We start from the raw sequence: 14,580 nt of genomic DNA, 5'->3' as shown, positions 1-14,580 counted from the left end.
CCGGGACCGGAAGACTGTCCCGCTCCCGTGGGCGGTGTGCCGGCTGCACGCCAGCCTCTTGCCTCCCGGTCCAGGACCCTCCGGGTCCAGGGACTGCCCATCTGCGGTCCTCGGTCCCCTACGGGCCTCAACGGAGATGCCAATGCTGGAGCCCCAACCAGTGCTGAGGAACCGGTTTCTCAGGAATCCCTAGCTTTTGCCGGCCCCCAGAATCCACTCTGTGCCTCAGACAGGTGGTGGAAACTCTCTACCCGCACTTTGTCATCCAGGGCCCAGCAAACACGGACGGGAGTGCGGAAGCTGTGAGCAGGCACAGAGGCAGGGGACTCTCTCCTCGCACACAAGCAGGCCCACAACTCTCCAACGCTGAGCCACAAAAGCCAGGGCGTGTACTCCATTCAGCCGCTGAACCGGCCCCATCCCAAGGCTAACCCTGAGGGCACAGCTTCTCTGCCTACTTGCCGTGAGGAAGTTCACTCTCCGTGGAGGGCTGCACAGTGCCCACCACAATCTTTCAGGCCTGTGGGAGCCAAGGAGAGAAGGGGAAATTGGTGGGCACAGGCAAGGACAAATGTTACCTGCCTTGCCATCACCTGCCCTACAGTCAGCAGATGTTCAAAAATGACACTACTGAGTCCCACACCACTAACCTGTCAGGACCAGGCTCCAAGAGCGCCTGGGGCTCTGCAGAGACCAGGGGCAGGTTTCAACCCAGGGCCCTTCGCAGCTTCTGGGATCCCATGGCAGTCTGCAGCTACCACTACGTTAACGGTACTTTAACAGCCCTGTTTATTCAGCTGGAGAAAAGAAACTGGATTACGGCCTTCCAGAGGTCAAGCGTTCCTTCAGGACTCTGCTCAAATCACCTTTCCGAAGGAAGCTAAGCCTTCTTATGCCCATCACATCTATGCCGACAGGATTACCTAATCCTGAACTACCAGAACACCACAGGGGAGCAACAAAACACACAAACTAAGAATAACATGAAAAGGAAACCCGCTCCCAACGGTCAGCTTGTACCTGGCTTTGACACAAGTTATGCCAATCCTGGGTAGGAGACATTTTTGTAGCTGTGGCACAAACTACACCAGCCTCCAACTCAAGCATATCAGTGGTTCAGGCCATGCCGCATCCATCCCAGGACAGGAGTCATGAAGCTGCTTCACTAGAACAAGGGTCCAAAGGCATGTTCTGTAAAGGGCCACACAGTAAATATTCTAGCCCAGTGGTTTTTACCAGGGACAGTTTTGTCCCCCAGGAGACCTGGCGATGTCTGGAGACACTTGTGGTTGTCACAGTGAGGGGTGCTATTGGCATCTAGTGAGTGGAGGCCAGGGATGCCGCTAAACACTCTACAATGCTCAGAACGGCTTCTCCCTCTGCACACACAGCAGTGATCCGACCCAAAAGGCCAACTGTGCCAAGACTGAGAGACCCTGTACACTGCAGGCCACATTCGCTTTCTGTCACATTCTTCTTTGTTTTCACAACCCTTTGAAAATGGAAAAGTTATTCTTAGCTGATGTGCAGCACAGAAACAGACCCCAAGCCACAGACTGCTGACCCCTGCTCCGCAGATCAGCAAGGCCCACAAAGACTCTGATGTCACACAAACTGCTTGGTAGGTCCTCAACACTGGTCCACCTGGGTTGTCTTCACCCTGGCTCCCTAGGCAGGAAGCAGGGATTCTCCGAGGGAACTGGCCCCCATCCACCCAGTACGCTCTAGCCAAGTTCCAGCACCCCCCCCCCCCCCCCCTTACAACCTCAGCTCTGTAACCAGCTACACCACACCAGCAGGGAGTGTCTCAGCATTCATCTCATTTCACCCTCAAAAGGTCAGGCAACCACTGTGCATTGCAGCAAAACATTCTCTTATTTATTTTTATCTCAGCAAATGTTCTCATTTGGCACCTGACTGGCATCAAACCAAAGCCCTTAGGCCAACAGGCGTGGCCTGAGACCATCTGCAAACTTCCCACGTGTAGGTCTCAATGGCTATGCGCGTCAGAGCACCTGTTCCTCTCTCTGGTCCCTTAGGGCGGCCTAAAGGTCTCAGGTGCACTAACAGTGCCGGCCATGAGGTGGTGGAAAAGTCGTGACACTGCAGTCTGCTGGGATAGGAAGACAAGCAGCGCGTTGAAAGCAAGTTCTTTTCTCAGGCGACAGATATCCAGATAGGGTCCCGATCATGCTTATTCAACATACTCCTGTCTGCCTGGGCTGGAATGAAGAAAGAGCCATCCTCCCCAGTGCAACTGGGGAGGAGACACAAGCTGGTTTACACTTTTTAGAGCTCAAGCATCTAAGGAAGTCTTGTCTGGGGGGATGGGGCAGTAAGCTCTCAGGTCAGCACTGCTGGCCAGGGGAGATCCCGAGTCCAGCTTTGCAGCCTTTGCACAGTGGGTACTTTCCCAGGATCCATGAAAATACTCAGAGCCCATCAGGACATTTTACTTATATGCAGTTTCCAACTGTCAGAGGAGTTCAGGACTGTCTGGCCTTCTCAGGATCCTTCTCAGGATCTCAATTCAAGATTAGCTATTCAAAGGATGAAATAAGAGAGAATACATTTTAAGAATCAAGGCTGCTCTTTTTAGCCCTGCTGAGGGAACCATTTCAGAGATGACTGATAGAAAGCTGGGCACCCAGCAGGGCACAAGCTGGCTTTCAGACCCAGACTTCTCCGGTGCGGCGGAAGTGGGACCTCAGCCTGGGGTCCCGCATTCTAGTTTATCTTCTGCGAGGCTAGTTGACCCGGCAGGCACGGATCATGAGCAGCTGCAGGAGAATGAAGACCGGAGACGTGATCAGGCCAAACCAGAGCTCCCGAGTCTGCTCCACCAGCTTCTGGCACAACAACATCTCGAAGACGAACTTCAGGCCAAGAACCGTGAGGACCCAGAAAAGGCGGAGCACAGCCAGCCGCTTCTCTCCATCCTGGAAGAGGCGCACGGAGACGATAGTGGTGAAGTAGGTGCTGAGCCCGTCAGCGGCGAAGAAGGGCACGAACACGTTCCACCAGGAGAGGCCGGGAGCCAGGCCGTCCACACGCAGGGCCAGCAGCACGGAGAACACCAGCAGGGCCAACAGGTGCACGAAGATCTCGAAGGTAGCGAAGCCCAGCCACTGCACCAGCTCCCGGAGCGAGAAAAGCATCGCGCCGGTTGAGCGCGGGCCAGAGCCCGGCCGATGGTCCCACCCGCCAGGCTGCGCCGCCGCTCCCCACGGGCCTCGCTGGCGCCTGCCGCCGTCGCCGCCGCGGCCAGCGAGAGGCAGAAATTGACCCCGCCTGCCCCGGCCCTCGGCCCCGGTACGCAGCCAATCCCCCCACCCCCGCCCGGGCCCCAGCACTGGCCGCCAGCCGACAACCGCCTTGTTCAGACGCCATGCCCCGCCGGGCGCGGCCCAAGGGCGTCACTTCCGGTCGACGCCGGAAGTCGGAAGTCCGAGCCGATCCCGGCCGCCCGGGCCAGCGGGAGCTCCTTGCCGGTCCAGTTTCTGAATGCAGGGGACCCCGGGGCGCACCCCGATGCCGAACACGCGGCTTCTGGTGCTCTTCGGCAGCCAGACAGGCACAGCCGAAGATGTGTCGGAGAGGCTGAGGCGCGAGGCCCGGCGCAGGGAGCTTGGCTGCCGGGTGCAGGCCCTGGACTCCTACCCCGTGGTGAGGGCTCCCTGGGCCTCGGCGGGGAGACCCAGCAGGCTTGGGGTGCCGGCCCCCAGAGCCCTTGACCCTAGGGCGCCGCGTTTTGTCTGAGAGCGGGCCCTTCCGTTACGGCAGATTTAGGGGCCGAGAAAGCTTGGGAACAGCGGCCAGCTTAGCACATGGAGGAGGGGGTGAGGTAGGAGGGTGGACCCTGAAAGAGAGAAGGCAGGCCAGCCGTTCGCGGGTGTTAAGTACATTTACCCCATCTCTCTGAGTGAAGGAGACGGAGCCAGGCTGCTGGGAGGATACCTGGTCATTACAGCCCGAGGCCTTACATATGTGTCTTTTTGTTGAGGTGAACCTGATAAATGAGCCCCTGGTGATATTTGTTTGTGCAACTACAGGCCAAGGAGAGCCCCCGGACAACATGAAGGTAAGGCTGACCTGAAGTGGCTTACTGTGCCTAGGAGCTCAGATCCCTGCCTTCGGCCCTCACCCCATTTTCATTGCCTGGAAAGTCTTGAGAAGCACAATAAATACTTGCCCTACTATATCTGCTGCCCGTCAGCCATGGATTTGGGGGGAGAGCGTTAGTTGGAGCTGGGGGCTCTGGTGGTTCATCTTAATAAACTCTTCACAGGCTACCACTTTAGCTTTTCATGTTTTTCCAGGACTATATGTAACTCTGTTATGGGTCTTGTGTGCATTTCAAAACTGACCTTCAGGGAACATTCTTCGATTCTTTGACGGTCTTTTGAGCACACACTGTATTCCAAGCATAATCTAGTGCTGGGAATCTGGCTATGAACCCAGTAGTCACGTTTCTACCCTTTCGGAGCTCAAAATACAGCAAAAGTGAAAGAGTTGATTGGGTAGTTACTATGCCAGGAAGTGCATGCTTCCAGGGAAAGTGCCAGATGTTATGGGAGCATTAATAAGGGCTGTCTAGCTCATTCTGGGAGTTCAGGGAGAGCTTTCTGGAAGAAAGGCGTATAGGCTAAGTCCTGAAGGATAAGTGGGGGCTAGCCAGGCACCAGGAAAGAGGGAGCAGCCTCTGCAGAGGAGAAAAACAGCCCAGCCTCTGGGATGAGCAGAAAGCAGTTCAGGATGGTCGGGGTTGGAGAGGAGAAGGGGGCAGGCAGCCAGGTCAGATCCCAAGAAGCCCAGCAGTCACAGGGAGGCAGATGGACTTGAAACAAAGGGCCATGGAACCCATGGGATGACGTGGTCACGTTCGTATTCTAGCAAAACTAGCACTTGTCTGCAGGGGGAACAGGCTGCAGGAGAGCAGGGACAATGCGGGGGGCGGGGGGGGGGGGCGCGCAAAGCACAGCCAAGAGCCTGGTGGCTTGAGCCAGGATGGTGGCAGAGGAACGTGGACCCACTCCAGAGATGTTAAGGTAGAGTTGATCGAATGTGTAATCATATCTCAAAGATGAGAAAGAAGGTGGAATCAAGACAGGAAATTGGGCTCAGGTAGTAGGATGGATGGTGGTTCCGGGCACAGAAGCAAGAGAATAGGGAGGGTGAGGTGCCTGGACATCACCCGGGTGGAGACGCGCAGCTGGTCTGGAGCCCCGGTGAGGATCCGGGGTGGAGGTGGATGTCACAGTGACCAGAATGTGGAGGCGAGAGAAAGGGAGCGCCTCCCTCCCCCAGGGCAGCTGCCCTAAGCACGAAGGGCGTGGAAGGTGGAGAAGAGCCTGCGAGGGGTGGGAAAGTGGCCCCAGCAGCAAGAAGAGGGAGCACACCATCTCCAAGGTCAAGGGCAGAGAGCTGACTGTTTCCAGAGGATGGTCTCCGGCACTCAGAGCTGCAGGGAGATGAAGTAGGATGAGGCCCGAGAGGCATTGCTGGGGTTTATCAGCAAAGGGACTGCTGGTGATCTCGGGGAGAGAAGCCTTGAGGAACGTCTGTACACGAAACAATTCAAAAAGGCTTATTGCTCTGAGTGGGGCTAAGGGGTTAAAAAGAGGATACTCGTGAGACGGAGAAACGCAGCCCTGTTTAAATGTTGGTGGGGGAAAGGAGGCAGAAGGTTGAAGAACTGGGTTGGAGTGGGCATGCTGTGGGAGAGCCCACACAGGAGCACGCACAGGAGAGGAGGCAAGTCTGGAAGACCAAAGGCAGGAGGATGGTGGATGCCAGAGACGCAGGGCGGGGCGGGGGAGGCGATGAAGACCTCCGTCAGGTCAGCTGGCAGAGGTACAGACTTCACGTCGGAATACCACAGCATGAAGGTGGTGACAGTGACACTGGGACGAGGGTGGATAAAGGAGGGCAGAGTGCCGGGATGGACACCCTACGGAAGTGGTCCGGATGGAGCCCTCCTAACATAGCACGGACCGGAGGCTCCTTTGAGAGGCTCAGACCAGGGGCCCCGGGACCGGCTGCACACTAAACAGGAAGAGCCCAGCCTCCTTGTCACGGTCCTCTGAGGACACTGGCCAGGTGTGCCCTCCCAGGCAGCCAGGGCCTTGCCCCACTGGTGACAGGCGCGAACTTGGGGTTTTCTATCAGCGCTTTTTTTTTTTAATAAATTTATTGATTTGTTTATTTTTTGGCCGCATTGGGTCTCCGTTGCTGCGTGCGGGCTTTCTCTAGTTGTGTCGAGCGGGGGCTACTCGTCGCGGTGGCTTCTCTTGTTGCGGAGCATGGGCTCTAGGCACACGGGCTTCAGTAGTTGTGGCACGCGGGCTCTAGAGCACAGGTTCGGTAGTTGTGGCGCACGGGCTTCATCGCTCCGCGGCATGTGGGATCTTCCCAGACCAGGGCTTGACCCGTGTCCCCTGCATCGGCAGGCAGATTCTCAACCACTGCGCCACCAGGGAAGCCCTGGCAGGTGGATTCTTAGCCATTGCGCCACCAGAGAGAGAATCCCCCTCTATCAGATTCTTAAGTACACATAGAGCAGAAAGAATGACCACGCTCTCAAGGAAAGACCCCCGTGAAGGACAGTGACCAAGAGAAGCACAAGCGGAACCCGGCGGAGCGGGGGCAGAGCAGCCAGGGTTCCATCTGTGAGAAGGGAGAGCTTGGCACCCTTGGGACAGAAACGCAAAACCTGGGCAGAGCTACGGATGAGGAAACACTGCTTAAAATGATACCAGATCAGAAGATAACATTGAGAAATCCTCTGAGAGAATATAACGAGATAGGAAACAAGAAAGATGATATCAGAATTCCGAGATTATTCCAGTAGCCTCGAAACGGGAAGAGTGGTGAGGGAATTACCAAGGGAAGCAACAAGACTGAAGGACGAGTCTCCAGCCCGCGAGCCCACCATGTGCCCAGGAAGGGCCCATGGGGTGTGAACAGGGCTCCCACTGACACACATCTCGTGTGGGTTTCAGCTGTTGGGCGCAGAGTGCCCAGGTGTCTAGCGAGGGACAGAGCAGGGCACAGAGCGACGCTGGCTTCTCGGCAGCGATCACCCGGTTGGACCAGCTCAGAGCAAAGCTTCAGGCTCTCGGGGAAGACGATTTCATGTAAAGTGTGCCCTGTTGTCTGCCAGGCAGTGTGAGGGGAGGCCAGGCGTTTTCGGACATAAGCCGTGGGAATTGCATCTTCTCTGGACCCTTTCTCAGGAAGCACCCTGGGGGGCTCCACAGCCTGCCTGAGACAAGGTCTAAGCAGGAATGAGCAGGGGGTCTCAGGAGGCAGAGCAGGTGTGGTCCCCAGCGGTGGCCCATGCAGGAAAGTCTTGAGAACTCCAGGGAGCAGTCCAGGGCCAGTAGGCAGAATTGTGCCCCGACAGGCCCAGGACCCCTCCACCCCAGGGGGCCTCTGTCTGGCCAGGTACAAAGCAGAAGGGAGGTGGGCTGTGAGGCGAAACCTGGACCGTACCCAGAGGGCAGTGTCTCAGGGCTCAGGTCACCAGTGGCCAAAGGTGAAGGGGAGCTTTGTTTAAAGCACCTCTGTCGGCCCACAGGGAGGCCAGGGCAGGGAGTGGAACGGAATGTGCTGCTGCAAGGGCTGCCCAGCGGGTGGCCCTGCAGTCGGAAGGAGAGGGACTCGGGCTCCGTCTCTCCTGCTGTAGAGCTTCTGGAGGTTCATCTTCCGGAGGAACCTGCCATCGACCTCCCTCTGTCAGATGGACTTTGCTGTCCTGGGCCTTGGGGACTCATCTTACGCCAAGTGAGTAAGGGTGGGCAGGCTGCTGGCCTGCAGAGACTGTCTTTGGGGTCAAGCACAAGGTGTCCCGGCAGAGGGCTGCGTGACCCAGCCCCCAGGGCTCCCGCTTCGGGATGTGGCCCTGGCCATGCGTCCTCGTCCCACAGATACTCTCTGGCGGGCACTTCCTCCATGGCCAGAGGCCCCAGGGCTCGGAGGGCAGGCCAGATCTATGCAGGAAGTGGGCAGGGTGGCAAGGTGGGCGCCAGGCTGGGGTCACGCCCAAGGTACCTTCCAGGGCAGGAGGTGATGTTTGGAGCCGGACGTCCGAGGTCTGAGCCAGCGTCACCTGTCACCGTGTGATGTAGGGCAACAAAGGCCTACCTGGCTCTTCCCCCACTCTTATAAAAGGCCTTTCGTGAGACATTTGGGCTTGCGAAGAGCACATAGGACAGTGAGCTGCCAACAGGCGGCAGGCACAAAAGACCCCAGCCCCTGGGAGCCACCCTGAAGCCAGCACTTCCCTGGACGTGGCCACGGGACTGCCTGCCTCTGCTTTTTTGCTTTCATCGTTTTCACAACGTAGCCATGTCCTAAGCAGAGAATGCTATCGCTCTGCGTTATTTCTTGGGGAAGTACAGAGGGCTTTGTGTTCAAGGGTATGCATGGCGTTAGGTTCCCAAGATATTAAAACCATAACTGTGCAGCACAGGAGCTGAGGGAGGGGTCGCTGGGTACAGACACCTCCAGAGCCGGACGCAGCACGAGGCCTGCAGTCGTCCAGGTGAAAAGGACAGAAAATGGGTGGCATAGTCATCCTTGCCTACGGGGGCTTAGGGGTTCTGTTCAGTGCGTAACGTAGACATCCATTGCTGCTGGTGGGAGCGCCCACAGGAGGGGTGAGAGACCCTTCCATTGACAGTGGCTCCGCGAGGAGCTGCCCTTCAGGGAGCAGCGAAGTGACCCCAGGAAGACTTGGGACCCTCCACCCTGCGCAGCCAGCTGGGTGCTTCCCTCCTGCCCCCGCCTGGGGCCCGGGTCAGCGCCAGCCTCCGTCTCTCCTTAGGTTCAACTTTGTGGCCAAGAAGCTGCACCGACGGCTGCTGCAGCTCGGGGGCAGCGCCCTCCTGCCCGTGTGCCTGGGCGATGACCAGCACGAGCTGGGGTGAGTGGGGGGCGGAGCACCCTCCTGCAGGCCCAGCCGGGAGCGGGGTCCCCAGACCAGGGTGCACGTGCTCTCTGCAGGCCCGACGCCACCATCGACCCCTGGCTGCACGACCTGTGGGAGAAGGTGCTGGGGCCACACCCTTTGCCCCTTGACCTCGGCCTGAGCCCGCCTGGAATCCCGTAAGTGTGGCCTTGGGGCGGCGCCTGCAGGCGCAGCAGGCCGCTCGTCCAGGCTGGCCAGTGGTCCGACAAGTGTCTTCCCCCTTCACAGCTGGCCCTCCAAGTTCACCCTGAAGTTCCTCCAGGAGGTCCCCAGCACGTGCTCTGAGGAGCTGTGTGTGGCCGGGACAGACCCTCAGGGAACCCCTTCAGAGCTACAGCCCTTCCTGGCACCCATGGTCACCAATCAGAGGGTCACCGGCCCCTCACACTTCCAGGATGTTCGGCTGATTGAGTTCGACATCACGGGCTCTGGGGTCAGGTGAGGGCTGGTCCTGGGGACCCGTGGGGGGCACGGCCGCAGCAGTGGGGACCGTGGTCTGGGGTTCAGCAGGTCCTCTTCCACAGCGGGCACTCAGCGGGGAAGAGAAGAGAGATGGCAGCCAGGGAGGGGGGACCAAGGACCGCCCCCCCGGCCCTCCCTGGCCGCTTGTTTCCTTCCTCTGAAGTCCCCCAGAGTCCTGGGTGTCCCCCACAGCTTTGTGGCCGGCGACGTGGTGCTGATACAGCCCGAGAACACGGCCAGCCACGTCCAGCAGTTCTGTCAGGCACTGGGCCTGGACCCTGACCAGCGCTTCACGCTGCAGCCCCGGGAGCCAGGTGAGCCCCAGCCGCCGCTGCTGCCACCATGCACTGCGCCCCCACCCACGTCCCCAGCCCCCCACAGCCCCCCGTTCCCCACTGCAGGTGTCCCCTGCCCCGCGCGGCTGCCCCAGCCCTGCTCCATTCAGCGCCTCGTGTCCCAGTACCTGGACATCGCCAGCGTCCCCCGCCGCTCCTTCTTTGAGCTCTTGGCCTGCCTCTCCTGCCATGAGCTCGAGCGGGAGAAGCTGCTGGAGTTCAGCTCGGCCCAGGGCCAGGAGGAGCTGTGCGAGTACTGCACCCGGCCCCGCAGGACGGTCCTGGAGGTGTGGGCAGGGGCGGGCGGGCGGGCGGGCGTGTGTGGCCGTTCCAGCTGCAGCCCTTCTGAGGCTGTCTCCGCCAGGTGCTGTGCGACTTCCCACACACGGCTGGCGCCATCCCCCCGGACTACCTGTTGGACCTCATCCCCCTGATGCGGCCGCGGGCCTTCTCCATTGCCTCTTCTCTGCTGGTGAGGGGCCGGCCTCGGGGCAGCCAGGGCCGGGGCCACCAGGGTGGGCAGCGGGGCCCTGCGTGAGGGCTCTGGGCCTTCCCCAACCCTCACCGGCCACTGGGACCCAGCCGGGTGAAGCGGCTGGAGCCTGAAGCAGGGCAGGGTACCCACTGTCCCCTCCCCCAGGCCCACCCCTCGAGGCTGCAGATTCTCGTGGCAGTGGTGCAGTACCAGACACGCCTCAAGGAGCCCCGCCGGGGCCTCTGTTCCAACTGGCTCGCGTCTCTGGACCCTGGGCAAGGTGACCCTGGCTCCCTGGGGTGGGGGGCCGTGCGCAGGCCCCGTTTCCCCGCGTGCACCACAGCCAGTCCCGGGCTAGGGCCCTGGGCCTCCGAGCTTCTTCACGCCGCCTCCCTCCCGCGATAGGACCTGTTCGGGTGCCCCTGTGGGTGCGGTCCGGGGGCCTGACGTTCCCAAAGACACCAGACACACCTGTGATCATGGTGGGGCCAGGCACTGGTGTGGCCCCCTTCCGAGCGGCCATCCAGGAGCGAGTGGCCCAGGGTGAGACCGGTGAGCACAGAGTCTCAGGCGGGGTGGCGGCCGGGCTGAACCTCGAGGGCCCAAGTCCTGGCTCAAGGCCCCCGCGCTTCCCCAGGAAACGTCTTGTTCTTCGGCTGCCGCCAGCGGGACCAGGACTTCTACTGGGAGGCCGAGTGGAAGGAGCTGCAGACGCGGGGCTGCCTGACTCTCGTCACGGCCTTCTCCCGGGAGCAGGTGGGTGTGGGGGGGGTGGGGAGGGACGCTGGGGGGCGCAGACTCACCCCGTCCCCTCGCCCTGCAGGAGCAGAAGGTGTACGTGCAGCACCGGCTCCGGGAGCTCGGGCCGCTGGTGTGGGGACTGCTGGATCTCAGGGGCGCTCACTTCTACCTGGCGGGGGTGAGCCCGGACGCAGGTCGTGGCGGGGGACCAGTCCCCTGGGGACTCGACCGTGCTGAGCCCTAGCCTGCCTTTCCTTCCAGCAACGCCAAGTACATGCCAGCTGATGTGTCGGACGCCCTGACGTCCATCTTCCAGGAGGAGGGCGGGCTCTCCGGCCCCGCCAGCGGCCGCCTACCTCGCCAGGCTCCAGCGGACCCTGCGTTTCCAGACCGAGGACGTGGGGCCTGAGGAGCCGTCCTGCTGTTGGCCACGGCCACTCTGACTGCTGCTCTCTGGAGGCCATTGTTATACCTCTCTCCCTGTCCAGTCCCATGCTGGGAGGACAGTCATCTCTCCTTCCTGCACAGACCCCGAGCAGCGGGAGGAGACCCCCAGGCAGCCCACCACCGTACACCTGAGCAATAAAAGATGGGCTCTGGGCGGCCGCTTCTTACCCGCTCTTCCTTGTGCCATAGTGCTTCTCAGGTGGTGGGTGGGCCCACAGCTCACTCGCCCTGCTGGGCGCGAGGGGCACCGTTGCTCAGCCCCACACCTCGGTGCCCGATTCTCACGCGGTGGGTGCAGCTGTTTGCCCTCCTTGTACAAGCTCTGCCCTGGCCCTGACGGGCCCAGTAGGGGGAGGCCTGGAGAGGCACCAGGCAAGGCTGGCGTCGACGGTCCCCTCCCAGCCCAGGGCCAGAGCAGCCCAGGACCCTGGGAGGGAGGGGGCGGGGCCTCGGGTGAGGAGGGGAGGGGCGGGGGCCCAGGCTGGTGGGGAGGGACGTGTGCGCGGTGTCCCCACCCTGGGAGTGGAATTCCTGCTGGAGGAGTTAGGCTGGCCTGTCCACAGCGCCGCCGCCTAGAATACAGCTGGCTGACACAGGGATCGCTGCGGCTGGGCCTGGCAGAGCCTCTTGGGGACGGGACGGCACGCTGGGCCCAGGAGCCGCCCGCAGCTGGCACGGCTGTTGGGGCCCGAGTGAAGTTTACTCTGAGTGGGGCCTGGAGCCAGGAGGAGGAGGCAGTCGCTGCAAGGTCAGTGCCAGGCCGTGCCCCAGCCCCGGAGGGCCACACTGACCTTCACAGCCCCGGCCTGCCCCGTCGCCGCCCTGGGGTCCCCACCCACCCATCCCGACCCCTGCGCTGGAGGCACCGCCCCTGAACTGTGCCCTGGGGCCCCCACTCATGGCCCTGCTGACCTCAGCTCTGGGCTCACCAGTCTGCCTTTGGCCTCCCTGGGCCCTGAGCACCTGGACCCTCTGCGCCAAGTGCTGGTAGATAATGGGTCGGACAGCGGGGCCCTTGGGAGCCCCCAGGGTGCCAGGACTCCAGACAGTGAGCCCCTGCTGGGGGCCGCAGCCTCGGCCCGCCCCTGGGCCTGGCCCACAGAGAACGAGGACGAGGATGAGGATGAGGAGTGCCCCATCTGCACTGAGGCCTACGGGCCCGGGGAGCACCGCCTCACCCTGCTGAACTGCGGCCACGGCCTGTGTGCGGGCTGCCTGCACCGGCTGCTGGGTGCAGCCCCCAGTGCTGACCTGGGCCGGGTGTGCTGCCCGCTGTGTCGCCAGAAAACACCCACGCTCGAGTGGGCGATCTGCCGGCTGCAGGAGGAGCTGCTCCAAGCCGATGGGCCCCAGCGCCCTGCGCCCACCGCCCTCCCCATGCCGCCCCGCCGGGGCCCCGGGCCCTGGGCCTCCCTAGAGCACCGCTACCAGCTGCGCTTCCTGCCGGGGCCTGTGGGCAGCCGAGGCTGCCTGCCCTTTCTGCCCTGCCCGCCCTGCCTGGGCTCCCGGCTCTGGGCCCTGCGGGAACGGGGACCCTGCGCCCGCCGCCTGGCACTGCTGGGGCTGCTGGCCCTCGAGCTGCTGGGGCTGCTGCTCATCTTCGCTCCACTCGCGCTGCTGGGGCTGCTCTTCGTGCTGCTGGACAGCTCCCGCCGCTAAGCAGAGCCCGTCACGGCCGCCACCAGCACGGCCTGGGTCTGGGACAGCCATGGCCGCCAGCGGACAGGAGGCCCAGACTGGCCCGAGCCTTGGTGCCATGGGGCCTTGGGAGCACCTTGCCCTGAGGCCCGATGACCAGGCTGAAGGATCCAAGGGTGACCGGGGCACTAGCCTTCAACCAAGACCCAGCACCCGGGCAGGGCCACCCAGGAGCCTGTGTTCAGGCATCTGACCCCAGCCAGAGACTCCAGACTGCCCTGCCTGCCAGGACATGAGCCACTGATGCCCAGGACAGCACTGGAGGAGGTCTGTGACAAGGGCCCCAAGTGCCCCTCGATGGACAGGCCCCACACTGCTGCTGGGCTGTCTCCGCCCTCCCGCCTGGCCTGCCTGCAGGAGCGGGACGGGACGGGTGCAATGGACACGAAAGTGAACACAGGCCTGGCAGGGAGTCAAGTCCTTGGAGTGGGCGGAGCCCTGGGCCGGGGCTGCAGGCCCCCCACCTGCCCACGTTCCAGATAAGGCCCAGCGTGTGTTCCCTGAAGGTCAGGGTAGCCGAGGGGAGGGCTCCTGCCGCACAGGCCCAGCCCACAGAGGGCCTGCTCACCTGGCCAGTCAGGATCCAAGTGGCGACCCTGAACAGCTGGAGGGTCAGCACACGCCCCTCAGCTTCAAGGGACGTGGGCCCAGCCAGGCCCTGGAGACGCACAGCACCAAGCTGGGCCCCAGTTCTGCCCCTGCCTCCTCTGTGACCTCCCTCTGGGGAGCCGGGGCCTTTATCTGAAGGACAGGCGCCATCACAGCACCACCTCCTGGGCTCGTTGGTGACATGCTGAGCCCTGTGCCCAGCGCGCGAGATGGCTCTCGGTAATAAACGGTAGCTGCTACAGACACTGTTGTGGCTACATCGCTGTCATCTTTACCCTGCCTTCACCAACCAGGCGACAAAGTTCTTTCTCCAAATCCAGGTCGTTCTAGTGCCAGACAGGAGACCCTCCTCCGGTCCTCATACCTGATCGTGACTGCGGCCAGCCTTTGTCCCAACCCCAGCCCAGGCTGGCCCCAAGGCCATTCTCACATAACCTCAGAGGAATCAGGTAGGCACCAGGGGCCAGCTGGACTGACTTGTTCCCCCCATTGGCTGCACTCACATCCAGCGGCCAGTGCAGAGGAAGCGTCCTCCCTTTGCCCAGCTGGGCCTGCTTTGGCACACCTGCCCCCACAGTCCCGCCTGGCACATACAGGAGGCTGGCTCCGCATAGAGGTGTGGGGCGTTCACACACACACACACAGGCTGGCTCCGCATAGAGGTGTGGGGCGTTCTCTCTCTCACACACACACACACACACACACACAGGCTGGCTCCGCATAGAGGTGTGGGGCGTTCTCTCTCACACACACACACACATACACACACACACAGAGGCTGGCTCCACATAGAGGTGTGGGGCGTTCTCTCTCACACACACACACACATACACACACAGAGA

The 14,580-nt window shown here is 61.6% G+C and overlaps 3 protein-coding genes across 3 annotated transcripts; 2 read left to right on the top strand and 1 right to left on the bottom strand.

Annotated features, from left to right (window-relative positions):
* Positions 1-1,844: 1,844 nt before the first annotated feature.
* Positions 1,845-3,412, bottom strand: TMEM203 (transmembrane protein 203). The gene has a single exon (XM_032634918.1). The coding sequence runs from the start codon at positions 3,156-3,158 to the stop codon at positions 2,748-2,750; it is 411 nt and encodes a 136-aa protein (XP_032490809.1). The 5' UTR covers positions 3,159-3,412; the 3' UTR covers positions 1,845-2,747.
* Positions 3,413-3,436: 24 nt separating this feature from the next.
* NDOR1 (NADPH dependent diflavin oxidoreductase 1) lies at positions 3,437-11,603 on the top strand. The gene is given in 15 exon segments (XM_032634917.1): positions 3,437-3,666; positions 4,004-4,081; positions 7,688-7,785; positions 8,828-8,926; positions 9,007-9,108; positions 9,200-9,409; positions 9,626-9,747; positions 9,835-10,055; positions 10,133-10,240; positions 10,409-10,523; positions 10,649-10,795; positions 10,881-10,999; positions 11,067-11,161; positions 11,246-11,318; positions 11,320-11,603. Coding segments are annotated over 15 exon segments (1,857 nt in total). The 5' UTR covers positions 3,437-3,504; the 3' UTR covers positions 11,428-11,603.
* Positions 11,574-13,976, top strand: LOC116755533. Its single transcript, XM_032635128.1, has 2 exons — positions 11,574-11,637; positions 12,141-13,976. The coding sequence occupies exons 1-2, from the start codon at positions 11,574-11,576 to the stop codon at positions 13,088-13,090; spliced, it is 1,014 nt and encodes a 337-aa protein (XP_032491019.1). The 3' UTR covers positions 13,091-13,976.
* Positions 13,977-14,580: the final 604 nt, after the last annotated feature.

Source organism: Phocoena sinus, chromosome 6, assembly GCF_008692025.1.
Source record: "Phocoena sinus isolate mPhoSin1 chromosome 6, mPhoSin1.pri, whole genome shotgun sequence".
Lineage (NCBI taxonomy): Eukaryota > Metazoa > Chordata > Mammalia > Artiodactyla > Phocoenidae > Phocoena > Phocoena sinus.
This window is presented reverse-complemented; position numbering and strand designations above follow the sequence as displayed.